Source organism: Cryptomeria japonica, chromosome 7 (assembly GCF_030272615.1).
Source record: "Cryptomeria japonica chromosome 7, Sugi_1.0, whole genome shotgun sequence".
Lineage (NCBI taxonomy): Eukaryota > Viridiplantae > Streptophyta > Pinopsida > Cupressales > Cupressaceae > Cryptomeria > Cryptomeria japonica.
The window spans coordinates 491,556,640-491,584,198 of NC_081411.1; the positions used below are offsets into that span (position 1 = coordinate 491,556,640).

The window sequence follows — 27,559 nt, forward strand, 5'->3', positions numbered from 1 at the left end:
GATTCAATCTTCCTTTAGTCTATCTTCTATCTCTATCTCAGAATGGCATGAACTTCTGGACTAGATTAATTTAACTTCTAACCCTACTCCTATCTCCTATTTGCATAAAACTGAAAATGAAATATAATTAACTAATTTTTTGAGATTATAAGTATATGATTCTGACCAGTGCCTTCTTCAGGAATGCACAAGCACCTCTCATCAGGAATTTTGACATTTTGACCCTTAGAACATGGATTTTCATCAGGAATTTAACAATTTAACCACTCAAAATCAACTAAACACTTAAAATTTTCAATAAAACGCATCGGGACTTGGACAAATTTACCAAAATTTGAGCGAAACAAAGGGAAACCTATCGGGATAAAGTGCATAATCAACTTAAATAACCTAACAAGAGCGAGAAAACAACTTCTAAAGGTCCCAAAACACCTAGGCTCTTAGATATCACTGATGAGGACATTCAAAAACACTTTAACGCTCAAAAGGTTTACACTTAGACAAAATTAGGATTGTTTAAACTCTCAACTTTGCAAACTTGATCCTATAACTTCAAAACCCTAATGACAATTAGGCATGATCAAAATTCCGAGACTCAAGCACGGGAACTCAAAATTGCACACTATGCTGCCAAAACCCTAAACTAACCAATGCGGAAAGCGAGAAAGAGGGGGTCCCCGCTTGCAATGGGGCGATGTGTGAAAAGGTCACAACACTTGGACAACTATATTAATTTCAAATTTCTGATTTCTATCAATTGATTCTTAATTCTATGTTCTTTGATGGTAATAAGTACACTTCAAAGGACCATGTCAGATACTGTAAAATTATATTGTAATTGAATGTCTATAAAACAAACACTTCCATCATAAAACTTATCGTTTGCGCATTCATATTTCATTGTTGTATAGTTCATCAGTGATTGGATCTAACTTCCACAGGCATTCTTTCTGGGAATTTAGTTCTTATAATTTGAAGATCAGAATTCGAAGTATGATGTTAATCACATAAATATTTGTACATTCTTGTTATAATACATGGTGGTGACAGCGGCTGTATTGAATTTTGGTCCTTGAAAACCGGCAATACATAAGTTGGCTTCTTGTTTTGTTGCTATAGGTTTGAGGCTGGCACTCCTGCGATTGGTGAGGCTATAGGATTTGGGATGGCAATAGACTATTTGTCAGGCATTGGAATGCAGAGGATTCATGAGTATGAGGTAAGTTGTATATTTTGTTTGTATCTGTGGAAAATGGAACACACGCTCTTTGCATGAATGTGTGTAATACTCAGGTAATTGCCAAATTTGTTAACCATGGGAAATTTCAGTGGGAGGTCCAATCTGGCATATAATGAATCAAGTTTTTTTCTTGTGAATTTTCATATAGAATATTCTGTACCAATTATTGAAATGACTTTTTTGTTTGTGAATCCGACATGGCAAAAGTAGACAAATATAACTTGTTTTGAAATATGATACAATGCTTAGAAGTTTTCTTATTGCGAACTGAAAATGCACATGTGCATTTACAAGGTATAAATAGGATTGTCTTTTGACCTGATTTCAAATCTGTCGTTAAAAGAAACTACAACAATTTGTAAGCTTGATTCACAATTCTATGTCCTAGACAAATTCTAGGAGCAGAGGCTCTATAAATTTCAATCAACAAATTGTAAATGCCTTCCAATTATGAAAATTAATAATTATTATACATCATAAATATGAGTGAACATGATAGTTCCTTAAATTCTGAATATTTTTCCTTTTATTTGCGATCATTGTAATTGTATCTTTACATACAAAATCTTCTTTTCATATAGAATTTACCAAGATACCTACATTGATGCAAGAGCATCCGGATTCACAGGTGATCTTGCATCGCCCAAAATCATCTTTAGTTTCATTTTCAGTTTTGGTGTGTGTTTTGGTTGTTTTGGTTTGTGTTGGTAATTTCAGGTATCTTTCAACATCTGGAAACCTCTAATTTGATTAGAATTGGAAAAATGGAGTTTTCGCCTCAACATAGTTAAAATACTCCACAAGTAATTTTGCAAAAAACAATTGTTTTGGGAAATATATGAGGTTCGGTGACAAATCCTTTTATAGGCATATTCATAGATGTATTTCGATTTTGGGGTCAGATTCTTCACTGATTAGGAGAATTCAATTCTCTTTTTTCTCGTCAGCAAATTTACAAAAAACATTACTTCTGGAGTTCCATGATTGCTGGAGTGAAATGGTTTGACTGGCAGCTTTAGGGGGTCATTTTGCGCAATGTGTTCAGTTTTCAGATAAAGATATGCCTCTAGTCAATAATTATGCTCAAAGTTACTTTTCATGCTTTTTTAGTTACGGTGATCTGACAAATCCAGTTTGAGTTTTTCCCTTGCTTACATCAGAATATGAACTTTGAAGGTGTGACTTGGATATCCATAAAAGCATGTTATAATAATTAATATTGATTTTTTTTTCTATTTGAATAATGCAGATTAAAATGATACTTGCTATATGTGTGAGAAGTGATGCCCAAAACAATGGTGAAAAAATGCAGTTTAAAAGAGGAGTTTAATGCCTATGCTGGGTAATAATGAAACACCTACGATGCAAGAAAATGATGCTTTAAGGTAGCACCCAGTTTTGATATTCTTATGACAGATAGATAGGCAAATCTAATCATCATCTGTAGAGGGAAAGAGGCACCATAGCTGGAAAAATGAAGTGTCTTGTTTTGGATGGGAAGAAACCAATCCCTGCACCCAGTTTGGTAAATGTTTAGCAGATTTATATGACAGATTTTATTGATATAGAGCTGGGAAAAAAAAGACGCCTTAGGAAGGAAGAAATAATGTAGATTAAAGAAAGAAAATAATTGCTTGATTTCTACATGATTATGTTGCTGGACAGAAAGTTATTTTTTTGGGAGGACAATGTTGTTTCAAAAGGAGGTTATGAGACGAAGTTAAATGCCTCCAACAGGCTGTTACAACAAGGAATAAAGAGAACATAGGTAGCAGATTGAAGACAGAGAATAGAGGGTGTTAAATGAGGGAATTAGTAGTGTGGAAAAAAGAGGGGAGATCGGGCATGAAATCATGTAGAGGTTAAAAGTTGCAAAGGAGAGAGAAGAGGCGTAGAGAGAAAGCCAAATACAAGGCCAACAAAGGTCACACATGTAAGTTTGATATAGCAAGTTTTGTTGACTGTATTTTCTGATTTGTAGATTTTTAATTTAATGAAAATAAAAAAAATTGTTGCGCTCATTTTGTGTAGTATAAATGCGATGGTTGTGTGAAAAGTGTTGTGTTGGTTGCACGACTGGGCAGTTTGAGAAGGACCCCCTGGTCATGACTGCACCATACACATCAAAATCTACAAAGCAACACTAGACTAAAATAGTACTTACTGCAAACCACACACCATTAGTAACCAAAATTGAATATACGTAGGAAAGGTAACTGGTATTGTTTGGAACATTATTGAAAATTGGCATTACCAATTTAAGACTCCATCCAACTCGTCTTCACTTTTTTAGCCTAATCATTGATACCTAAGTTACCGGTTCGGGTTCGGGCACCGGTTCGGGTTCGAAGAACCCGGTACGCCGGTACGGCAAAATTTTGAAAAGGGGTTTGGGTTCGTTTGGGTTCATTAGTACAAAAACATGTAAATTTTATATATATATATATATATATATATATATATATATATTGATATTTGTGAAGCCTATAAGCATGAATTAAAATTTGCATGTCACATAGCATCATATAAACAACAAAACAAACATAAACTTGTAATCATAGCATCATGATCATACCATAATAGCATCATATACATCAAGTTTAATATCAAAATGACAAAATATTCAAGTATCATTGTTTCAACTTTCAACAATATAAACTTAAAGTTTAATCATCAAATGGATCATCCAAAAGTGACTTTCTTTTCCAAAAGCAACACGACACCCCTACCTTGGCATATACGGGTTTTTTTGTAGAAAAGAGAAATCATTTTCCAACAAATGACGCATTAGCTCTGACAGACAAAAGAAACTGCAGCCCAAAATTGTTTCAAAAAGAAACGCATAAAGCAGAAATTGGCGCTGGAAAGAACATTTCTGACAAAAAAATCATCGAACAAACTCACAGCCACAAAAGAATAACGCATATTACTTGGAATATGTGCCATTTAATATGTGCCAAATACAATGGCTGCCAAAAAGAAACGAAGCTCAAGAATAAACACAAGGAATTGACTGCTCCAGACCACACACATATAGCTGTCAAGATAAACACTGCTGGGTTCGACCTAGGTCCGCCCGGGTTCGACCAGGGTCGAACCACCTTTGGGTTTTTCGAACCCTGGTCGAACCCAGTTCGAACCGGACCCGTACCACGGACCCGGTCGAACCAGGACCTGTACTAGGGGGGCCCAGAGGCGAACCCGGTAACTTAGATTGATACTATAAATACTCATATGCATAGATCGAGAATTCATTGAGTAATTGCCTAACTCGGGAGATATCTCACACTCGAGTAAATCACCTATTAACTCACTTAACTCAGTTTTTGGTGTGTTATACTGTATTTTTGACGTGTCTTGGTGACTTTTGCTGAGCTAATGAGTTTAATTTTTTTTTTTTTTCGAGTAGTAAATTTTTTATTTTAACTAATCAAGGGGCATGAAGTCAAAGTTACAAAGAGCCAGAAGTCAACAAGACAAAAGAGCAGAATGCAGAGGAGATTACAAGTCAATTGTTTGTCTTAGATCTATCACTAGATTTTGCAACAAGGGGACTTGCATTGTCTTTGATGCAACTACCTGTTGACGTGTATTTTGTACACAATCAAACACAAAATAAAATACCTAAAGGTACCTTATCCTCTCTTGAATAAAGCCTTTGAATGCTGAAGATATCGCGAAAAGGATCAATCAGGGTGACTTCAAGGTTCTTTGCTGTAGGATCTCTACGTGTGGATAAGCACCAATGGTCGTTGTGAATGCTGTTTCTTCAAGGGGCCTTACGTTTTCGAGTTGCAGGAACAGGATTTTCCTAAAGCTAACAGGTTCTCAAAAAGATCAAAAGATAGGGTATGCAAGAGATGAATTCTAATCTAATCCTAAGAATGACTCGATGTAGGCTAGACTTGGTGAGATTCTACCAATTTCAGTATTGCCAAGGGATTACAACTTTACTGGAATTGATGCGATCTTCTAAGGTGATTAGTGATTTTTCAAATCATCAAGAATTATAGACACTACCATAAAGATACATATCAATAGTTCAATAATGATTGAAGGTTCAAGCAATCCAAATATCTCCAGTTGACCACACAAGGCGTCCTTACGGTCAGTAAGAAGCTAGTGGTTTGGAACGTGAATCTCACCAAAGATCAAGCCTAACACTTAGTCCTTCAAACTTTAAATACTACTTCGACTGAGAATGATTCAAGAAAGCAAACAACCATGAAGATAGCCACAAGAATTGCAATAAAACACCATAACTTCAATATTTTATTGATCTCAAAGCCAAAATAGACAACAATTGTTTGAAATTCCTTCTTCAATACTCAATCTCGCTACAAAATAACTTTCTTCTCTCCAAAAGCTCTAAACTTCTAATTTCTAACTGCTAATGACAAAATGAAAATGAGTGAGGGTATATATAGCATCCTCAATTACAATGAACGGCCCAGATCAAAAGAAGATCAACGGCTGAGATTTTGACACGTAAACCCTAATTAGGGTTTGTTACAAAAGTTCCCTTTTTAGTTGAACATTATTAAATGCATAGCCAAATATTTAATTGGCACAAAAATCGAGGGAACATAGACCAATGATAATTAAGATGCCACATCGTTTATAACAACCTCTCTTCTAGAACCTTATTCCCCTTCCAATGTTCTTTCTTAGCATATGCAACGAATTTGGACACAATTCCTTCAATCTCAGCAATAGGAATCTCGGGAAGATTCCTCATTCGCTCCTCCAAGTGGATAACCTGATCAAAGGCCTTGAGAAGAGCAGCTTCCCATCCAGGTTCGAGTTCTTTGATCTTCTCAATCAGGAGCATAGTAGTGAACATTAGATCCCGTTGCTCATTCGTGATAACATTTTCATCTTTGCAAAAGATGACCTTGACTCTTTCTTCCAACTCTTGAAGGTCCACATCTGTCTCAACTTCGATCCTCCTGCCGAGAATGGTACACAACACTTCATACACCTTATCCTAAATTGGATGGATGACGCCCTCAACTTGATTGCATTTGGTGTTGATGTCCTCGAAAAGAACCTCCTTCATCTGGAGTAGAGTTGACCACTGAAGTAAATTATGAGCTCCTCCATCCATTATCTTTTCTTGTGCTAGGATCTTCCTTGGTGTTTGCCTGATCACTTGCAAAATCGGAATGATAACATCTCTAGTGTGAGCGAAAGCAGCTACCGTTATCATTAGGTTGTGGACGATCTCAAGGACCTGGATAGCTCGGTGGATTGTCTGCTTCATTCTTGTTGTAAATTCAACGGCTACTGTGTGGGATTTGTCAATCCAAGAGCTCATAAGCTGAACCAAGCTCTTGACTCTTTCTGCCTCGCCAACTGATTCAAGGGGAAGTGCTTGCATAGGAGACACTGCTGGATCCTGACGTCCCAAGGGCTGATTGAGATGACTAAAGTAGCCTCTCCAAGCGCCGACCTCTCTCTCAAGCTTTCTATTCTTTTCCATTTCTTCCTTAAGCTTGTCTTTAAGTGCTTCAAATGAATCGGTTGCCTCATCCAGTGCCTGTTCAGCAGTAAGTGGACCAAGCTCAAATGTTTCTACATCATATTCTTCTGCAAGAATTTCACCTTCATACTTGTCCACTACTCGTGTAGCAATCTGCAATTTCCTAGACCTTGTAACATCTCTGATCACCTTGGACATCTTGGTGGCCTTCTTCTTCTCCGTTACTTCTTGAGAATTTCCTATAAGGCTCTCTAAGTCAATTACATCATCCTCATCCTCAATCACAATCACCCTCGTCAGTCTCTCCTTCAACCAATCTGGAATGGCGGATCTCGTCTCTCTAACTTGTATTTCTTTAGGCAATGGTTCGTCTTCTCGGAGAGGAGATGTCACTTCATCATCATTCTTCTCTTCATGTAGCTCATCAACTTGGGGAGATTGACTTGATGAAAGCTGAGGTGCATGCCCCTTTTCAGGTTTATCATTTTGTACCATCGACTCCATAGACTCATCAACCTCAGGCACCGTCTTCTCTTGTCCTTCAACCTGACTTGTCCTTTTTTCATGTCGAGAAGACGTGCCTGATGAGCGATCTTGATTGGCTTCTTGCTTCTTCTTGGAGGGCTCTCTTTTCTCAGGTCTTTCTTTCCTCTTTGCGCCTCTAGGATGAGAATTGCCTTCACTTGCGCTTGCTCCTCTTCCTTCTGGTTTTTCCTCCAAAGTAAAAGTCATTGGTATGTTCTGTTCTCTTAACTTTTGATGTTGTACATCCACCCATCTGCGAGTACATGACAAAACTGGGGCCATCAAAGCTCTCAAGTCTGAAATCTCAGGCTCGTTCCAATCTATCTTCACTGTTTTGTCTTCTCTGTCATAGGATGACTGGAGATGTCTGCCACTGTCCTGAGCTTGATCGGCCACTCTGTAAACTTTGCACTTCCTGATGAAATCTAAAGGTAATCTGGAATGCATCTTTCTTTTCACTTCTAAATCATTTGAGAGATTCATCCAAAAGTCCTCTACCTGAAATTCGTGCTTGTACTTCCTACCAGCTGTCTCTTCCATATACGCATAAGGATCAAAATTCTCCCTCAAGGCAAAGAACGTGAATTAATATAAAGCCAATTCCCTCTCTGCATCATCCAAGGCTTGAGCATTAGGACATACCTCAACTGAATTCCCCAATATGATGGGCACGGGAATTCCACTTCCATGCCTGTGTCTGAATGTCTTCGCATAAGCTGCCAACTGCCTAGTCACCTCAAGTAGCACTATCCTGTCTATCGGATACCTCGGCAACATGTAGGGAGGTGAAGGACACCCATGAACTCTGATATATGTAAACTTTTGAAATTGGATGAACCAAGCACCATACCTCTTTACAAGCTCTTGTGCATCCAGAGATAGTCGATTGTGAATCCCGCCTTGCAATATCCTAGTGATGTTCATCGTGAAGGTATCATTGACTAACTTGTAGTCACTTCCTGGTGGATGATGCAAATGAACATAAGAGTCACAAACTCTCACCTCTCCGGGTCCTCTTCCGATCACTCCTCTGTGAGGTAGTCCTGCATATTTGAAACTCCTGATCAAGCCATATATGACGTATGAGCTCATGTGGAATGACTTGGTAGGCTTTAGTCTTCTTAACTGCACATCCAGGCAATGGCTAATAATTCTAGCCCAATGAATCGTTCCTTTCCCTTGAACTATCACTTGGATGAAGTAGAACATCCACTTCTCAAAGTAGAAGGCTTGAGGAGCCCCTGTAACTCGATTGAGCAAAGTTATCAAATCTCTGTACTCCTCTTGGAAGTCGATCCTATGTGGTGTGTTGGGAATCTTGCTCAGGCGAGGACGACTTTTGAGTAACCAATTCTTATTGATGATGCTCAAGCAAGTGTCTGGATCATCTTCATACATTGACCTGGCTCCTTCTAGGCTTTTGTAAATCATATCTTTATGCTCTGGAAGATGGAGAGCCTCACTTATAGCCTCCTCTGAAAGGTAAGCCAAAGTGTTCCCTTCCTTGGATACGATCGATCTTGATTGTGAGTCATAATGGGGGGCACACTCAATCATCAGCTCATGACACTGGACTGCTAGAGGGAAACCGGCCGCCTTGATGATGCCACTTTCAATTATTCTCTTTGCAACAGGTGATGGCTTGCCAATGTAAGGAACCTCTCGAAACTTCTTCACACTGAAGTTTCCCAAGTTGGTATCTCCAATATTGCTCCACTTGGACACGATCCTGGTCTCCAATTTTTCATTCCTCTGATCTTCCTTCATGAGAGCCGGACGACTAGTAGATGTTCCTGCCTTTGGAGTCGCCATCTTGACACCTACACAACATTTCATAATGAGTAATATACCTTAAAGCGTAGAAATATAAAGTAGAAAGGAAGATTTAAGATTTTATTTAGGAAACTTCATGATAAATCTTGAGTTATCATTTCCTAATTAACTACATCAAACTTAGAATTTTCAAAACAAAGCTCAAAATTCAAATCTTCAATAATGGTGTCAAGGTGATTTCGCCATACCTCCTCTTGAGAATTAACTCTAAGAAATGATGCAAAAATAGGAGAATTCGCTAGGCGAAATGTAGATCGAAGTTCTCCCTTGAGCAAAATGCGCCTCCTTTAGTCTTCACAAGAATCAACTCCACCACCTTCTAGCCTCCAACACTTGAGATAAATTCGCTCCAAATAGACCAGATTTCGCACTTCCTTCTTGCTCTCCAAATTCGCACTTGAAGTAATGAGTGAATGATTGATTAAACTTGATCAAAACACCCCCATTATATAGGGCGCTCACCATTTTGCTCCCCCTAGGCCGACTTGGCAAAATAGGCCTAAAAAATAAATAAAATTGCAAAAGGGAGAGGCCAAATTGATAAAATAAATGAAAATAAGCCCCCAAGCGCTCCATTTTTAATTTTAATTTAATAAAAAATTAATTTTAAATGTCCTTATAATAAAAAATTCGATTTTTTGAGGCTCAAAATTAATTTATTAAATGTCAATGTGTCTTTTATTAAATGCCAATTTAATTTAATTTTTCCAAATATTTCGAAGTTAGCAATTTGGCATCTAATGCATTTTTAGAGGATATTAACGTTGAAATAAGGTAAAAATAAAGAATGCCAATAACTTCGCCCTGGACCCTTGGAGAGGGACAGGAGCGAACTTGCAATTTAAGCCTTGCATTCTTCATTTTTAATTGCCAAAACTTCATCTAGGCATCTAAAATGGCATTTTTAATTGGAGTTTTGAGTTTAATTTCACTTGAACTCTAGAAGGGAAGTGCATTTAGGACTTTTCGCCCTGGACCCTTGGAGAGGGACAGGAGCGATTTTTCACTTTTGGTCTTAATCCTTCATCCTTTAATTGCCAACTTTCGTTGTGGGGTAAGCAATGATCCCCTTCATCTGTTCTATGCATGCTCAATTTGCTTTCGCAAGGCAAAATAGGTGTTGTTAAAGATTTTCACCCTGGTCCTCCAGTGAAGGACAGGAGCGCTTTTTGCATTTTAGGCTAGGATTATCAAATTTTGAAGTCAAATCTTTGTTCACCATGCTTTAGAAGACCTTTCCCATCTTGCACAACCTTGCCTAAGCGTAGTCTTGGAGGGAAGTTGTTGATTTTGTAAAAAATCGCCTTGGTCCTTCAGTAAGGGACAAGAGCGCTTTTGAGTCCTTTGTACAAACTCTTGATTGCTTCAATCTTCAAATTACTCTAAGGCGTAGAACACCATTCTCCACCCCCTTTTGAGTGTTGTAAACAAAAAGGTTATCTCGAAATGCAAGGTAAATGGGCATATTTGGAAATTTCGCCCTAGACCCTTGGAGAGGGACAAGAGCGAACTTGTAAATTGTCATCAAAATTTGTAAATCTTGCATCTCAATTCCACCTCAAGGCATTTTAAACATCCTTTCAAACTTGCGCCTTGGCTTAGATTTATCCAAACTTGGAGAGAAAGGCTAGACATTAGGTTTTTCGCCCTGGTTCCTCAGAGAGGGACAGGAGCGATTCTTCACTTTCAAGCTTATCCGCCCTTCGCTAGCCTTCCAAATTATCTTCAACGGGCTAAACATGCCTTCTTCCATTCATTTCAATCACAAAACTTGCCTTGTCTTTGCAAGAAATTTGCACTTTTAGAAAATCGCTCTGGACCCTTGGAGAGGGACAGGAGAGCCTTTTGCCTTCTAGGTATATTTCCTTGTTCTGAAAACCCCCCAATCGCATTTGAGGTATAAAACATCATTTCTCCCTCCTATCCAAGTCAGGTTTTGCCTCAAAATCTCAAACAAAGAGGAGAATCTTGAAAAAACGTCATGGTCCTTCAGTGAGGGACAGGAGCGCCTTTAGTCATTTGGGTTGATTTTCTCCTTTGTGGACCACTCAAATTATATTCAACGGATAGATCATGCTTTCCTTGATCTCTTCAAATCATAAAATCACTTTGATCCTACAAGAATAGTGCAAATTTGAAAATCAAGCTCTGGACCTTTAGTGAGGGACATGAGTGAACTTTGTCTTCTAGGCCAAAATGCTTCGTCTTTCATCATGAAATGTCTTTGCTAGGGAAAATTTCATCTTATTACACGCCATGAATAAGAGTTCCAGTCCAAAGAAGGTCTAAAAATGTGTATATAAAGAATTTCGCCCTGGACCCTTGGAGAGGGACAAGAGCAAATTTACCCCTCTAGGCAAAACTCCATCATTTCATTGTCTTTAACCAAGTCTGGATGCTCTATCACGTTCATTTCGTCCTCCACCATGCCTTTGATGTTTCAATTTGACCAAACAAGGTCAGGAATGACTCAAATAAGCTTTTTCGCCCTGGACCTCCAGTGAAGGACAGGAGCGATTTTGATGATTCCAACAAAATCCTTCATCATTCCAAGCTAAAACTCCGTCAGGCGGGTGGAGAAAGTCACTTGTTTTCCAATCATATTCAACACTTGGTCCTTTTTCACTGCCAGATGAGGGAATTCAAAATTTCGCCCTGGGCCCTTGGTGAGGGACAGGAGCGATTTTTCCCCTTAACCTTCAAAATTCTTCATTTCCATGCCTTCAAAATCTTCAGAAGCATCAAGACTCGTCCAATCATCTCCCCTGAGACCCTGTGCTAAACAAAATAGAAAAGTCAGTGACAAATATGCATTAAACAACATTTTCGCCCTGGATCCCGAGCAAGGGACAGGAGCGATTTCATCCTTTCTGGCTAATCCATCCAAAATTTAAGTCCCCAATTACTTCACAAGGCAGAGTTAGGTCATCTTTAAGGCCAGGAACCGGTTAGCAAGCCTTCTTAAAACAAGAAATTGCACTTAGAATGAATTTCGCCTTGGGCCCTCAGCAAGGGACAAGAGCGATTTCTCTGTTTCAGGCATCATCTTACCTCCAAAATTTGATCAAAATTTACCTAGGCAAGAACACACAATTCCACCTTCAAAATGCTAACACTTAGACAAAATTTGGATTTTACCTCAAAAACCCTGACTAGACCTAACCTGAGACCTATCTGACTTTCCTGACAGGCTTACCCTATCGTTTCAATCTCAATCCTCGGGAGGACGCTTAACAACTCTCAAAATTTGACCGGACTCAGCTTGAATAACATCCAAAAGAAACCCCGAAGGTTTAGCCCTTGCCCGGACATACCACTCACTCAAAACCAGTGTTCCACGGAAACACGTTTCCCCCTCCCAGGCCCAAGTCCCCCCGTCCCCGAAACTTTTTCCCTTTGTCCCCCCGTCCCCGAAGCCCGTCCCTGCGTCCCCCCGTCTCCCCGTCCCCAACATCCGTGGAACACTGCTCAAAACCCTAAAAGCAGAGAGAAGAACAGGCAAAACAAAAGCGAAAAAGAGGGGGTCCCCATTCTAATGGGGCGATGTGTGAAATGGTCACAACACTGCCCCCTTGGAAAACCCAGTGGTTAATTTGACAGGTTAGTCCCTGTACCTCCTATACCAGGATATAGAGACTTTCACGGGCATTTTCAATGTCACCAATGTTGTGTTAATAGTGTTTAACATGTCCACTTGATCTTCCTGTTGGGTCTCAAATCAACAGATTGGATAGGTTCTAAGGAAATGCCAACTCCTATGATCAAACCCTCCAATTGACTTGGCCAACTTATAGAGTGAACCTATTTGGTTTCTAACTCTCTCACTTTAGGCTCCGCAGGACCTAGGCGGGTATACCTACTCACTAGTTGTTCCTTCAACTAATGCTTTTTATAGCAGATTTAGTGTCTTAATCTGATATCTCCTAGTCTCAGAATGGCATAAGTTCCTAGAATGGAGATATAGCAGATGAGTTCAAGATTGTTGTTGTAGAAGCTATTCGATCTATGTTTTCTAATTACTTCTGTTGCTTTAAAATAACAAATGATGAAATATAATGATGAGTGTAATCTGTAATTGACCAGTGCCTTCTTTGCTGTTTGGGTTACAGAGTCATTGTACTTTCTTTAGGACTTATGGTGCGAGCCTGTGAGACAGTTTTTTAATCCATCCCTTTATGGACCTGTCAATTATTATTTCTTTTGAAACCAGTCAAATGCTTATATTGTATGTTGATTGAATGAATTTAACCCTAACTTTAAGGGACCAATCAATTGAGTTTTGCGAGGAACAATTACAATTCGCGAGCAAAACTTTCATTTCAACATTATAACATAAAGCATAACTTTAATTTCAAGAATATGAACAACCTTATCTCTTAGATAATATCACAGACGATTGCCAAAACAAAGTGAAATAATCCACAACACATACGCAAAGAAAAACAATTGATCATAATATGTATTCCATTATGGTTTGTATAACAGGAGACTTACAGGCTGTCATACATGGCTATCTTGCTCTTATCTATTTCCGTCTTATTACATATTACAAAAACCATCCTCATATATATATGGGAACGAAAGCTATTCATGAAAAGACACGTCTTTTCGAAATGCTAATTGTTAGTTTGAACGTTTCTAACAAACTTATGCAAAAAGAGATTAAGAATGCCTAAATGATGAATATAATCATCATCTTTAAAGGTTTTGATTTTAGCACTCTGTTTCTTCAATTCTTCTCCTTGCGACAGATATTTGAATATCATCTGGTTGACGGTAGGGGCCATGTCTTTACTTCGATCCATTTCTGATAAAGCCCAATCTTTGACGCTGATAAGCTCATTCCGCAAATCCTCCAGGGATATAACTTCTCCTTCTTTATAGACCGAGGGCATTCCAATAGGTCTCCCATCATCCAATTCCTTAAGATCTTTTCTCAACGTATCTTCGAGTTTAACATGATTCTCCATGTACGCTATCCCTTCAGTCTTCTCCTCTGGCGTCAATGTATCAGCACTATTTAGTACTTCGTGCAATCGTGCTTTTAATCTCTCATGCTCTGTTAATGCCTTTATAGTTCCATTGTACACCTTCCAATATGGTTCAACATGCGAAAGCATGGTGTTGAATCGATGTCCTATGATATCATTGACCAATTTATCCATCTTTTGCTGGATACTATTTGCTCGTTTGGTAGCCTTATCTGCTTGATACTTCCAGTACAGGGCATCAGAAACATCATCCAAGCTACGTCCTGTGGGGTATGAGGTGTATTCGCTTATGGGAGTCCCTGTCTCAAGTTGCAATATTTTTGCTTGCAACTTTTGATTCTCCTCTTTAGATTTTTCGTACAACCCCTTATAGGTGATGTTCTCTCTGACCAAAAATTCTGTTTGGTCCAAATTTAATCTGGCAACATCCAAGTTTAATTTGGCAGTGACCCTAGGGTCAGTCTTTCCAACCTGATGAACCATGAGATGTCCAAAGGTTTCTTCAATATCTACAATAATAGGCCTCTTTCCCTTTGGATATAACGCCCACTGTAGGAGAGCCTTCGGCTCAGGATCATATCCGGAGCCTAGGAATAATTTGTCTATTTCCTGAGGCAACACCTGTTGATTCAAGTCTTGCTTTTTCAAGAATCCGTCAAACAGAAGTGCTGAATTTATATCCCAACTAGAAAAGATGATTACACCGGCCTCTTTTAATAATTTTCTCCCTTTCTCAGGGGTCATATCTTTCATGAGGATATCGATTTCATCCTGCAGTCTCTTCATCTGTTCTTCTTCTGGCCTTCCAGCCATGCTTCGTTTCACATGTGCCCCTTTATACTGGTATAAAAATGAAAGGAATTCCCTTGAAGAGGCAAATCCGTCATCAGCAACAAAATCTTCATGCTCTGTCATCCTGATATCGACTACATCTTTAATGTTAATCTCGCCAGTGTCCACATTCATCTCTGCTTCAAAACCAGGAGGATAATCTTCTCTAGAGGAATCAGCAGGGATACTACTAGCAGTTGATTTTGGTGACATGTGAGCCAATGGTTGACTATCCTTCTCAGTGTTGATAAAATGAAGGAATTGTGGGGGCACTCTATGCATGATTTCTACTTCATGTTGAAGTAGCTTTTTGGCTATTTCCAGAGGATCTTGGAGGTTTCCAAGTAGATCTCCATCTATCATCCCCCTTGCCCTTTTCCATTTGAAGGCCTCCCAAGTTATCTCACTCCTTTCTCTCAAAACCCTGGCCTCCTCTCTTTCAAGGTTCTTGATCAAGTCCTCTGGCATTTTGGCCACATGGATTCCAACTTTTAGTTTTTGTGACGCTCTGGCAGCTCTTATATATCCCTCAGGATCAAAGTTCTCTCTAGGTTCACCCAGGGTCATGCCATAGTAGTCTAATTTATTTTGAAGTAAATGGTAACTTTTTGAACTTTTAACAATGAAATCGGAAAAAACCAATAAACCTGGAACGATGGACTGTTTACCGAAATCTGTAAGGTGTTTGGCACTGACAGTAGATAATTGTCTTACAATCTCCAGGCTAGCCACCCTGTTTGGTACTGTAATTGGAAGCATGTGTGGCTTTCCTTCATACCCAAATATCCTGATTTCTGTATGATTATCGTAGCAATACCAATCACCCCAATTGTGCTCAATCTGGGACTCCGGAGAGAAGTCTTTTGGCCTGAGGAATCTTTTAATTTCAGGGGACAGAGTATAATCCCTATGTTGCCCAAAGGCCGCACTAAGGGGTTTCACAAAATATTCCTGAAAGTGCCAGTATTGGTTGTTCATGAATCTCTGATCCCATGCAGAAACCCACAACTGGACTGGTTTCTTCAAACCATTCTTATCATAAGCTCTGATGCAGAAATCATCTGACCAGAAATTGATTTCTTGTCCACAATAAAGAATAATATGCATTAACAAAGAGTACAATGAAAAATGGACATTCACAAGGTCACCTTTTAACTTCTCCAACCCGTGATTTAAGGCATCTGCAACATAAGTGGCATAATCAAATGACCTAGGGTCTTTTGATTGTAAGTCAGCACACAGAACCATGACCCCAATATCCATGAGAGGATGAGCCTCTAAGCCTAATACTTGGGCTGCAGCATAATATGTATACTTAAAATATGGATGGAAGTGGTTGACATCAAACGGCACCTTGTCATTTTTGCTGAACGGAACAAAGGACCCACCCACTTTCGGCCGGTGAATAGGTAGTCTCCATGTCCTGTAGATGTTTTCCATGCTAAAGAATTCTTGTGACAGTTTCTGCATATCGATTCTATCCTCTACTTCCCATTCAAGATCAAATACCATATCAATAGTTTGTTTGTTAATCACCACTAAGGGATTCCCTCGGTAATCGCATATGGTTTTGGTTCTTGGATTATAACAATCTGCCAGAGCTTTCATTAGTTCAACATCCACAAACACGTTTGGGACTACCAATTTCCCTAAGTTCTTCTTCCATAGATTACTTATGGGCTCAGGAGCATCCCTTCTTTTGTAGCTAAATAGGAACAATTCATGTCCCCTGATTTCAGTCCAGATGTCTCCCAGATTTTCAAATCTATCCTCCAATCCTTCTTCCTCACTTTTGATCTTTTTAGACCTTACGCTAGATGTGGGACATTGGTCTAGCAAATCCTGAGTCAAAGCTCTCCCTTCCTTCTTCTGTCTTTTGGGCTTCTCTTCAGGGTTTAGTTCTTTTCCTTTCCTACTCTTTTTAGAAGAAGAAGAAGAAGGTTCCATGATTTCAGCAAATACGAGAGACAACACTTACTTGGAGAAATGTCTAGCTCTTCTGATTGTCGTTCATGAATTTTCGCAAGTTCTTCGCAATTTTCAGTCTCTTGGCGTCAATCTGGCTCCTATGAAAATTCGATCAGTTCAGCTGTAATCGTATGGGCAACTTGTGCATAGTTAATGTCTCTGCGTCTACAACGGCTACTCAAGTGTTTAAACTCAATTGCAGATGTGACATTCTTCACTTGGGCCTTTAACTCTCCCGCGGGAAGTACAGTTCGACCAAAATGATCGTAATTCAAGTTTTTGATGAAACCCTTGTCTTCGGCCGAGCGCTTTGATCTTTTATCGAAAGCCCATTCTCCTCGATATTATCTTTTCGGTGAGTAGCCCATGTCGAGAAGCCATCTTCAAGATTCATCGAAATCATCTTTTCATCGATAAACTTTCTTTCGATAAGTTATTCGCAAGTTTCATCGAAATCATATTTCGATGAGTTTCGTTCTTCGGTGAAAGCTTGTGCAAGCTCTTCGAAAGTCTCTTTCCTTCGATATTCCCTTTATCGATGAAACACTTCAATTTTTGTTCGATATAATGCTGTCGATGAGATCTGCATTTCGATGAATTGCTTTATGAGTTTCTTCGACAGTTGTTTCTCCTCGAAACCACTTTTTGCGTGTTGCTTTTCACTTTTCGATGAAACTTGGGCATCGATGAGTGGCTTCCTTTATTTACCGAAAGTGATATTCCGCCGAAGACCTTTTGCATAGTGCTTTACACGTCATGCTCTATTTCGATGAAAGCACTCTTACGATGAAACTCCTTTTGAAATGCTCGATACAATTTCTTGGCCGAAAATCTTTTAGTCTTCACGCTTATGGAAATATTTTTTTTTTTTATATTTCAAATATAGTGTTCAACACTTCCAAAATGTGTCTTCTGCAATTTGTATTAATTTGGATTAGAACAAATGGTTTTTATTATCAATAAGATCTTGGATAGATGAATAAAGTTTTCTTGGGTATTTAATAATTTATCCAATTATTTCTAAGTTAATGAGTTATATTTAGTGCATAGATATGGCATTTGTTTGGTGATTACTTGTTGATGGCTGTGAAATACTAGAATTAGTTTCCTCAAGAATAGGAGTCATCCGGAATGGCATGGGGTTTCTTACAAGGAGAATCATCTAGAAAAGAAGCTTTGTGCTTCCAGATGGATATAATCTGAGAAGGAGAACTCATACCATGTTCAACCTAACGGGAGGATGAGGGGAGAATCTCAATGCTCTTGCAATGAGAGTGTGTGCCACTAGTAGAAGGATCCTCATTTGCTGGAAAAGGGCCAATTTTGTTATGAGGAGAACCACATTGGGAGTTGCCAAAAAATGCAAATTGATGTCATCCTAGATACTATTGAAAGTAGACAAAAGAGCATTTGAAGTGAGTCTCATATTGTATGCCATCCTAATGTAAAGTTGTGGAGGCATAGACCACATGGTGAAGCATCAAACATACACTAAGCACCAAGAGGCCACCGTCTGCAGTATAGAGAAGCACAGGATAAAATAACAGAAAGGAGGCAGCATAATTGATGAGATTTACACATGGACCAGGAGTAAAACAAGGGGACGAGTAACATAATACAATAAACAGGTGGTCTTTAAAGGAAGCGCAGCTAAAAAAAACTTAAAGGACAATCGAAAAAAGGCTAACCTGCTAAACAAGGAACCAAGAAAGAAGAGGGAACATAGATGAAAAAAGTTGCAAACAAAAGAAGAAAGCAAGTGGGATAAGAGGAAGGAAGCAAAATGGCTTTAGGAAAATTAGAGTACAAAATATCCAAGTTGACTTAAAAAAAGCCCAGGAAAAAGCAATGCAAGGAGGAACACAAGTGTACAAAGAGAAAAAACCCCAAAAACAAGAAAGAGAAAAGAGTAGGAAATTTGAAAGACACCTCTTCCTAAAACAGAACAAGGCCAAAAGTTTGCAGGATACGACAATGAAGGGAAAACAGAGTTAAGACAGACTAGAATGAACTTTGTCTTTAGCAATAATGGAGAAAACCTGGAAAGTTTCTTCTTTTTCCAATGCCTCGTCTACATGAGAAAAGAAATGGAAATTCTTCTTAAGGCCAAGATTAGCCAGCCAATCCACTGCCCTATTTTTTTCTCTGCTAGTGTGAAAGAATAAATTTTTTTCAAACATGCATAACAAACACTTAGCTTTCAAGAGAATCTCCTTGAGTTGCCAATTGAAGATGTTTCCACTTTGCATCCCATTGATAATTGTTAGTGTTTTAGTTTGGCTCTTTCAAAATATCATAAAACAAAATAACACGAGGGCAAACCTCTCTTCAATTAGCCAGGGAAGCTCGTTGAAAACTAAACACTACCGAAACGTTAAGCTATGAACAAAATTTATAGTTATGCACACTTTACAATATCATCAAAGGGGGTTTGCATAAATGAAATAACTAAAAGTAAACATTGCCCTATCTTTTTGGTTCTTAGAAGATGACCACAACACTTGAAAGGTTCTCTTCTCACAATCAGGGTTAGAAAACACATGTATGAAAAACTCTAAGAAGGGTATGCTACGGGAATCTCTTCACTAAATCCAGTGCCAGTACGTGGAGATTTGACCGTAGCAATGATTAATTTTGGAATATAAGTGTAATGGTATTTCAGTAACTATTCCTATAGCACAGTGCAAATATATTCCTACTTGCCCATTTGCCTTGAGGTGTACCTCCTGTTACACAACTTCTCTCAAACTTTAATTTGACTTGCTGTTTGTCTGAAACTTGTAAATGAAGCCCATTATAATAATACACAAGCATAAAGGAAATCCATTTAATAGCAGGATGGATTATATATAAAAAAACAAAATCTACATCACAAGTTGCGTACACTTCGTGGAACCAGTAGATATATGCCTCTTAAGCCTACAATTGAAAACTCCGAAGTAACCCAAAAACTATAAAGGTGATCCAGCTGCAACACATTGGTCCTTTGAGCTCTGGTCTGTTCGTGACAAGTAGAACATTTGTGGTGGATCTTCTTCTAATGCATATCTGCGTGAAGAGGATTTCATTGACAAGATAAAAGTTTTACATTACGTAATTAAAAGAGAAATCAAAATTATCTAGCTATCTGTCGATTGTACTACCAAAAGGGAGAAGAATTAAGTTGCGAATTCAAAGCGTCAGCCTAATAGCCAGGGATAATAAATCTCTTCCAATCCTTCATAATAAGATTTGGGTCTCCTCTATCTAATTTATTATTATTATTTTTATTTAAAAATTTGTTATTTCTTCTGCTTGGAAATGTATTTCTAATGCAAGCTTACCCATACATTTTCCACAGTTTCTGTTCAGTTTGGAAGTGTTCTCTGGCGGACATTTTGTCATTGATGTCAAAGGGTAATTGTTCAGGCTTCAGAAAAAAGAATTGGACTGAAAATCTAGTTGAGCTGCTTGAGGTGTTTGAGCTACTTGGCTGGTTGCTTGAGCTACTTGCCTACTTGTGAGTTTGAGCTGATTGGTTGTGTGCTTCAGCTGCTTGGTTGCCTTCTTGACCTGCCTGCTTGGTTGGTTGAAGTGCTTGGTTGGTTGGTTCAGCTGCTTGCTTGGTTGCTTGAACTCTGTGGGTGTCTACTTCAGCGGCCTATGTGTCTTCTTCACCTGGGTGCCTATCTACCTCAGCTGGCTGCTTGTCTTCTTGTTGTGCCATGTGTCAGATTGAATGCCAACTCATCTTCAGAATTTTCAAAGGTTGAATTCGTGTGGTCATGCTTAGCCAAAGTGTGCGTTGGTGGCTATTTTTAGCATTTGATTTAATATGCCTTCATTCCATATTTTCTCTACGATTTCTAGGTGTCAGATTTTTAAAAAGGTTTGATGGTCTTGGTTATTTATGGTGCGAAAGCATAAGTTTTTGTAACTCATACCTATACTTAACAGTCGTTTCTTCCTCACGATAGAAAGGCCGTTTTTTATATTTATTGAATCTTCGTAAGATTATCGGGGCATCTTTTTCTCAGTCAAGTATGCGATGGATGATTATTAATAATGAGGTCAGATGGTTTTATTAAGTATTGGACGCTATTCAAAAGGGCTAAAAAACATAATTTAATGATACAATGCGTTGTGAAAACGTTGGAGATAGTGGAGACGAGTAATATCAACAGTGTGCGAAGTTTCTTTGTTGGTATCGAGCAATACAGATTGAGGTTTGGGCATTGTTATGCTACTCGTGTTTTTGTTAACAGGTGGAGCATATGTTTATACGTTTAACAAATATTATATGGTGATGGAACACTATTTAAAGAAAGTGGGTTGAATGTGATAGCTGAGCAGCTTCATTATTTTCGACTGATATATGGTTAATGCTGTTTCAAATATTTTCTTTAATTCTGTCCAAATGGCATCGGAGAATATAAGGAGGGGTCGTGTTATACTTGTGTTGCGATTTTTTTTGGAAGAGCATATTTAATCATTTTTTTTAAGAGGAGGACAGGTACATGGGAATAAGGTGTGTGCGAAGCATATTTAAAACATACAGAATAATACACTAGAAAGTATGTGCACGTAGACAAGGTGTAGATGTAAAAAAGAGTTGTGTAGAGTGCTATTGATATATTTGAGAGAAGAGCTGCTGTGTAATAAAAAAAAAAGAGGAACGGATTACAGTGTTGTGTTGAAATATATCAATAGGGGTGTCAAAAAATGTTTTATCATTTTAGATATGGGTTTTGGAGCAGGTAGCGTTATTTTTAAAAATTCTGTTCTGTGCTATGATTGTGTGATGGAGCTGTTCGAAGAGGAAAATAGGAATATTGGGCTGTGTTGTATTTGATTGGGTAATGGTGATTATCGATGTATAACCGGGCAGTGATGGGAGTGAACTATATATAAAATATTTGTTCTTTTGTGCTGTAACAGAGAGAATAAGTTATTTTTTGAGTGTGTGCGAGCTGTATTTTGGGTTAATGATGGTTTAAGGAAGTTTAGCAGAGTTGTGGAAGGGATTGAAGGAGTTAATTTTATTTGAAGAAGAGTTTGAGGTTGGTGCCTTGTTCAGGTGGAGTGGGTGTTTCATCTTGCAGGATGTGTTCTTCAGAGAGTTGTCGCTCTTAGGAAATTGGTAGTTCTTTTATAATCTGGGTTGGTGCCCATTTCTTATTAACGAAAGCTATTTGATGCCGTGGTTTTTTATCGGAAAGGGTTTTCCACGAGATATATGGTGTCTCTGTTTTGCTGATTGTTCTCTTTATGATTCATTCTGTGTTTTATATGGTTCCAGTCTTTAAAAAGTTAAATTACTGCAATACTGATTCACTCCCTGCTCCCCCCCTGTGCTCTTCAGTCTCTTGTCCTTCTCAAGATTTTAGTAAATTATTCTTGAATTTGTTTTTCCAGGTTAATGATAGACCTTTTACAAACCTAAATATATTTCTAATGCAAGCCCACACGTACATTCTCTACAGTTTCTGTTCAGTTTCGAAGTGGTCTCTTGTCCTTTTCAAGATTTTAGTAAATTATTCTTGAATTTGTTTTTTCAGGTTAATGATAGGCCTTTTACAAATCTTTAATTAAGTTGCTCTCTTATGTCAAGGTTGAGCTGGCAAATTATCTTTATCAGAGTCTATCAAGTATAAAAAATGTGCGGATTTATGGGCCTGCACCAAACACAGTTAGTGGGCGAGCTGCACTTTGTTCTTTTACTGTGGAAAATGTACATCCAACTGATATTGCTACCTTTCTTGATCAACAGGTATGGTGTGTGCCATTTGTTTTGTGGCGACCATTTTATTATAATATAAGGGTGCTTTTTTTTATGTTGGGCATTACATAGGATTATCATGCGTAAAGCAGATACTTGAATGACATTCAAAAAATTGCAGTATGGAGTTGCAGTTCGCTCTGGACACCATTGTGCTCAGCCACTTCATCGCCACTTGGGAATCAATGCAAGCTGTCGAGCAAGCCTTTATTTTTATAACACAAAAGATGAAGTGGATGCTTTCATAAAGGGGCTTAAAGAAACAATCAATTTTTTTTCTTCGTATCAGTAATCCTTTTTATTTCTTAACCATGTCATTTCAAATCATGCAAATTTTCTAAAATTTCCAGGTACATTAAGATTGTTTATTTCATGAAAGGTTATTCGTTTAGAAATAGGACATTGAACAAGAGTGTGTATTTTATGTATCGGACTCATAAGATCAATAATCAAAGTCCCATAACCTGTATACATGTATAGCATGTGGGAGAGGGAGAGAATGGTTGTTTTTCATACAGCAAGTTTTCATTTATGGAGTGAGAAAAATATACACATTTGAATTCAAAAGCACTTTTACATGGTTCTCCCTCAACTACGAAATGATTTCAAATTCAATTTTATCCATGAAATGCTCATTGTACAAACATCCCCTATCATATTTGGTTTGAGGTCTTCTATATCTTGGTCTTTGTTATATTTTTGCAAAATTCAGCCTTCTGAATAATTTTTGATTATTATTTATCGTTATTTTTTATACAACCATATGCGTTCTACACAATGTGGATGACATTGATTAAAGGTACTAAGAAACAGTTTCATGTCATCACAGTATCTATTCCGTTTCTTTGGTATCATCAGAGGTTAGAAATCTGTAGCCTTATTAAGGATACCACACTTAAATTGTGGTAAGATGTATTGTCCTGTTGACACTTTATCTTGATATAAACTTAGTCCAATCACAAAGGCAAAGCTTTGCAGATTGAGGTAAAAAATCAAGGGTCATTTGTTTGCAAAGAGAAACACTACTACATATAGATGGAACCACCCAAAAGGAAATACTCTTTGAATGCTTTGCCCTCACAAGACAACAAAGTGAAGGCATCAACATTTAGCTAAGTTACCGATTCGGGTACGGGTACGGGTACGTCCGTACACACACACACACACACATATATATATGTTCAAACATCAAAATTATATATATGTTTTGATGCATTTCATGCATCATAAGGGGCAAAATTAGGGTTTAGATGTTAAAAAAATATTAAAAGGTGTTTTTTTTATTGTTTTTTGTGTTTTTATGACCCGTGGGCCCCATTTTTGGGAACCCATGGGCTTGGTTCTCCCGGGTCTGCCCAGGTTCTCCCTGGGTTCCACGCAGGTCCTGCCTAGGTAGCTGGGTTCAGGACCCACAGAGAACCCAGCCACCTGGGCAGGACGCGGGTGGAACCCAGGGAGAACCCGGGGAGAACCAGGACCCGGACCCAGCCCATTTTGCCAAGAATCGGTATCTTAGACATTTAGCAATGAAACGAGTAATCAAGAGCCAATTAAAACCAGCTTGGGTCCAAAGAAACAAATGCTCCAAGTTAATCAGGGAATCTCCTTGTACCAGAACTCCAATCAAATAGGTTTTACCTCAACTGATCCTGTAAAAACAGTATAGATCCAAAACTTCCAAAAGAAAGCAAAGCGCTCAACTTAAATTTGAAGACTTGATTCTTGAGCTCAAGCACTTCTAAAAACGGAAGTCAACACCAAAAAAATCATGAAGGACGATTTTGGGAGCACTAGGAAGCTTAGAAGACCAATGCATTCTAGAGGTCAGAGACATAAGGAATTCTCAGACTTAGACATAGCTTTGATTCTGGTAGAACCATTTTTGGGGATTTTCTCAAACTTGGATGCTGGTATCTGTTTTGTAACACTCCTCGGAATAGTTTGGAGATCATTGTTGCTGATGTCTGGATTTTGACCTTCACAAAAGAAAAACCACCACCATGTTGCTATCTACACTGAGAAATTGATTTTCTTTTCTTTATCTGAACTTATACTTTTATTAGTTATATGCGAGATTGGTTATTTAGTCTCTTGCAGTGAGTTTTGCCTTTTCTAATACCAACAAAGGTACTCGAGCCAAAACCGACACTTGGTATTGGCTTAAAAGGCTCTGCAAGTTGATATTAGCATACGTCGATCTATCTATTATCTAACTACGAAAAAATATTTTCTTATTCTAAAATTTGTAACATAAGAGTTGTAAAAATTGGGTAAAAACATATACGAATTTGAAGTACATTGTTTGTGATCTAGAGATAACGTCAATGTTGGCGGGCGCTATTTAGAAACCCAAAAATCTACTTGGTAGTTAAAAAGGGAACAAGAATTCAAGAACGGGACAGTAAAAAGTTTGGGTAACTAGAAATAAAAAATTAAATACATTGTATAAATATATAAAGAGGGGAAAACGATAACGCATAGAACTTGCCGATCTCTAAACCATTGTGATCAATTTAAAGTATAGCCATATAGGTATAATTTGCGACAGATATATACAAAATATTTCAAAAAAGATTTAAAGGAGTTTTGAGCTTAAGTATAACCATATAATTGCGAAAAACCCAACAACACAAAATTCTATATGTGTCAAACATTCGACCACAAGAAAACTATGAATAGTGAAGTTCATGTCAATGCGAGAATGCGAATCCAAAATACCAAAATTGCATCTAAAATCATAAATATAATTTTCAAAATACACGAATTTGATTGAATTTATTAATGAGAATGGTTTTGTTCTCACCTATATACCCTTCTAGTCCCATCTTCAGACATTAAAAAATGTAATGGAATTTAAGTACTTTTATTGGTGAATGGAGTTATAGGTCCAAATATTTAAATCTTGATCTTCTCCCAATTGTTAGGGGTGTCAAATTTAGGTAAGGCAATAAATAACAAATTATTGAGGTGAGGAAAACCTTCATTACTTTTGTCTTTGCTAAATCAAGGGGGTTTCCCTAGGTGTTGTAAGAGATGTCACTACAAAAACTAAACACCTACCTAGACACAAACCATATCCATTGCATATTGCAATTCTATTTCAATTGTCACTTCATGTCTATATGTTGGTTTGACAAATTCAAGGTTTAGCATCTGATTATGTAGAAATATTGTCACATTAGATGTGTTAAATGACTTTTGATATCTGTTATTGTTGTACATATTTAGATATCCATTATTTTTGTACATATTTATCTCACTACAAGTATTTTCTAATTATGTAACTAAACGATAACATTATCTATCGATTAGAACAATTTCATATGAACAAAATGATTAATTTAAATGAAATATCTACATTTAATTAATTGTAAGAAGCATAGCGAGAGATTGAAATTAAGTAATTTTTTAGAAGCTTACAAAGCTACTTGAAAGAACAAACAGAAATGCTACACAAAAGTAAACACATCCTTTTATCATTAAATTAACAAATTTTCATAGTGCGGCACAACAATTCAAATTTAGAGTTTCATCAATTTTCTTGTAGCATATGTTTGACACCAACTCTTATTATAAATTTTGTGCCAAAAGCACATATTTATGTGCTTAAGAAATATTTTTTAGGAATAAAATAATAATAAAATATTCTCATAAAAACAATATTTTTAAAACAACTTTATCCTTATCTAAATGTAAGAGGAAGTAAAACTACTTAAAAAAAAAATTATTTAAAAAAAACAATTCATAAATTAGTATAAAACAGTTTCTCATCTTTGAAAAAAACTAAACAAAGGTTAAAAAAAAGAAAAAAAGAAAAAATAACTATAAATGTCTATTCTTAATCATCATCAAATTCTACATGTGAAATTGAAATTTAATGATTTTTGTAATTCAAGAGACAACATCCTATCTTTTCTTCTTGTAATCCAAACTCTATCCATCTTTGATTTTAACAATTGGTTGTTTCTATGCTAACTCTTATTTATCTAGTATTGAACAAATTGTTTGGCTCTTCATACAAAAATATATGGTATTTAGCATTCTCATTAATTATTCCATATTGTTGATATTGAAGGTTAAACTTCTTAACTACGTTATAGCTAGCTATTAAACAATAATTTTCACTACATCTTAATTATCTTCTATGAATGTGAATGCAAGAGTGGCGAAAGATAAATTATCTTGCTCAATAATTTATAACTTCTCTATGACAACTTTTAGATTGGGATTAAATAGCAGATAGCAACTAGCTATTTGTTAGGAACATGATTGTAGACACTCAAAATTGTCATGTCTAATTAAATAAATATTTTATTTATTTAATTATCTAAGCCTATTTCTTCTATTAATTAAATAAATTTTTATTTATTTAATTAATTCATTTATCCTCTTCTAGTCTTATTTCTCATTTAAATAAATACATTTATTTATTTAAATTATATTTTTTCTAAATTAAATAAATATTTTTATTTATTTAATTATCCTACTTCCTCTATTAATTAAATAAATCTTTATTTATTTAATTAATTCATTAGCCTTTTCTACCCATGACACATGTCATTCATCTCTTAATTCATACACTACCTACCCCTCTCATTATTTTATTATTTCTTCTACCTACCCTCTAATCTTAGCCGACCTCCTTTTTACACCTCTCAATTTTAACCCTCCATTTCATATTGTGTCTTCTATTTAAGAAGATGCTTTCTTCATTGTCAAACCCTAATGACTGACCCTAATCACTTACGCTAATCGACAATTTGGAGGACTCGACTACACTACGATCCTACTTGCAACCACATTCCGTTCTTTGTTGAGCTCTTGTGCATATTAAAATCTGAGAGCAAATATATCAAGCAAGATCAATGGAGATAGGAAGAATGGAGATCAAAACCCTATTGGACATGTGATGGTATAATCTTTGTGATTTC

General features: G+C 37.3%; 1 protein-coding gene across 1 annotated transcript in view; it reads left to right on the forward strand.

Moving 5' to 3' along the window:
• The window catches only part of LOC131065769 (cysteine desulfurase 1, chloroplastic), a 109,565-nt gene extending 86,345 nt beyond the window's left edge, over positions 1–23,220 (forward strand). Inside the window, exons 8-10 of the mRNA XM_058000417.2 lie at positions 1,120–1,219; positions 22,461–22,619; positions 22,750–23,220. Of these exons, the coding sequence (XP_057856400.1) occupies positions 1,120–1,219; positions 22,461–22,619; positions 22,750–22,920 (430 nt within the window). The 3' untranslated portion in view covers positions 22,921–23,220. The remainder of the gene's footprint in view (positions 1–1,119; positions 1,220–22,460; positions 22,620–22,749) is intronic.
• Positions 23,221–27,559: the final 4,339 nt, after the last annotated feature.